The sequence below is a fragment of the Hemicordylus capensis genome, chromosome 6 (assembly GCF_027244095.1).
Source record: "Hemicordylus capensis ecotype Gifberg chromosome 6, rHemCap1.1.pri, whole genome shotgun sequence".
NCBI lineage: Eukaryota > Metazoa > Chordata > Lepidosauria > Squamata > Cordylidae > Hemicordylus > Hemicordylus capensis.
Genome location: NC_069662.1, coordinates 32,960,900 through 32,962,239, shown reverse-complemented (window position 1 = coordinate 32,962,239; position 1,340 = coordinate 32,960,900). Strand labels below are relative to the sequence as shown.

General features: G+C 46.3%; 1 protein-coding gene across 1 annotated transcript; it reads left to right on the top strand.

The window, feature by feature from the left end:
- On the top strand, window positions 1–966 carry LOC128330247 (olfactory receptor 10A7-like). Its single transcript, XM_053262781.1, has one exon. The coding sequence runs from the start codon at window positions 28–30 to the stop codon at window positions 964–966; it is 939 nt and encodes a 312-aa protein (XP_053118756.1). The 5' UTR covers window positions 1–27.
- Window positions 967–1,340: the final 374 nt, after the last annotated feature.

Sequence of the window (1,340 nt, the reverse complement as noted above, 5' to 3'; positions counted from 1 at the left end):
TTTTAATCTCTTCAGAGTCCTAAGCCCATGGAAGGCCAAAACAAGAGTACTGGATTTATCCTTTTGGGATTTTCTGGCAACCGAGAGGTGCAAACTTTGTTTTTTGTGTTGTTTTTGGCCATGGACACCATATCACTGCTGGGGAATGCATTAATAACTGTCATTGTCAGGCTTGATCCTGCCCTTCACACCCCCATGTGCTCTTTCATTGCCAGCCTATCTTTGGTGGATATCTGCTACACCTCTGTCACAGCTCCTAAGATGCTGGTGAACCTCGTCTCCAAAGACAAAGCCATCTCCGTCATTGGCTGTGCTGCTCAGCTGTACTTTCTCCTCTCCCTGGGTACCACGGAATGCTTTCTTCTTGCTGCCATGGCATATGACCGCTTCTTGGCCATCTGCAATCCATTGCGTTACTCAGCCATCATGAGCATGCAGTTGCGCACCTGCCTGGTGGCTGGCTCATGGGCTAGCGGGATGGTGCTTTCGCTTGCGCAGACCAGCCTGATATTTGCTCTTCCTTTTTGCGGGGACAACCAAATCAATTACTTCTTTTGTGACATCCCTCCGCTCTTGCGACTCGCCTGTGGAGATATCTCTGTCAATGAAATCGCCGTCTTTATGGCAGGGTTGCTAATGACGCTGATCCCATCTCTGTTGATTCTAGGCTCCTATGTCCACATAATCACCACCATCCTGAAAATGACATCAGCAAAGGGCAGGCAGAAAGCCTTCTCCACCTGCTCCTCACATCTCATCGTCATCACTTTGTTCTATGGGTCTGCCAGTGCCATGTACCTGAGACCCCGATCTAGCTACATTCTTGAAAATGACAAATTTCTAGCACTGCTTTACTCCATCGTTACCCCAACCCTGAATCCCATCATCTACAGCTGGAGGAGCAAAGAGATAAAGGAGGCTCTGAAGAGAAGGGTTGCTTCAAAATGGCTCCTTTTCAACCTCTGATTAAATGACAAAAATCATTACTATTGTCTGAAATCCAGGCTAGTAATGTTGCACTAGTGTAATACTATTGTGTTCGCACAAGCACCTGGTTCAAGGATGTTTCACCAAGAAAGGGACGACTGTTGCAGACTGGTCCTTGTGTTAGTGGAAAATGCTGACAAGTTGCATAATGTCCTGCACAACTGCTACAACAATGGACACACAGCTCATTGTGTAATTGGCCATACAACACATTGCACAAGATGTTGAACACCATGTTGTTTAACCTTGATGTGCAACCTTGTATATTTCCTAGAGAAATGCAAGCACTAGTGGTTGGAAAACATTGTGAAGCACCACAGTTTTACACAGCTCCATAGACTGCAGTGTCCATA

Coding starts and splice junctions, on each gene's coding strand:
- LOC128330247 (XM_053262781.1), top strand. CDS start 28: ATGGAAGGCCAAAACAAGAGTACTGGATTTATCCTTTTGGGATTTTCT.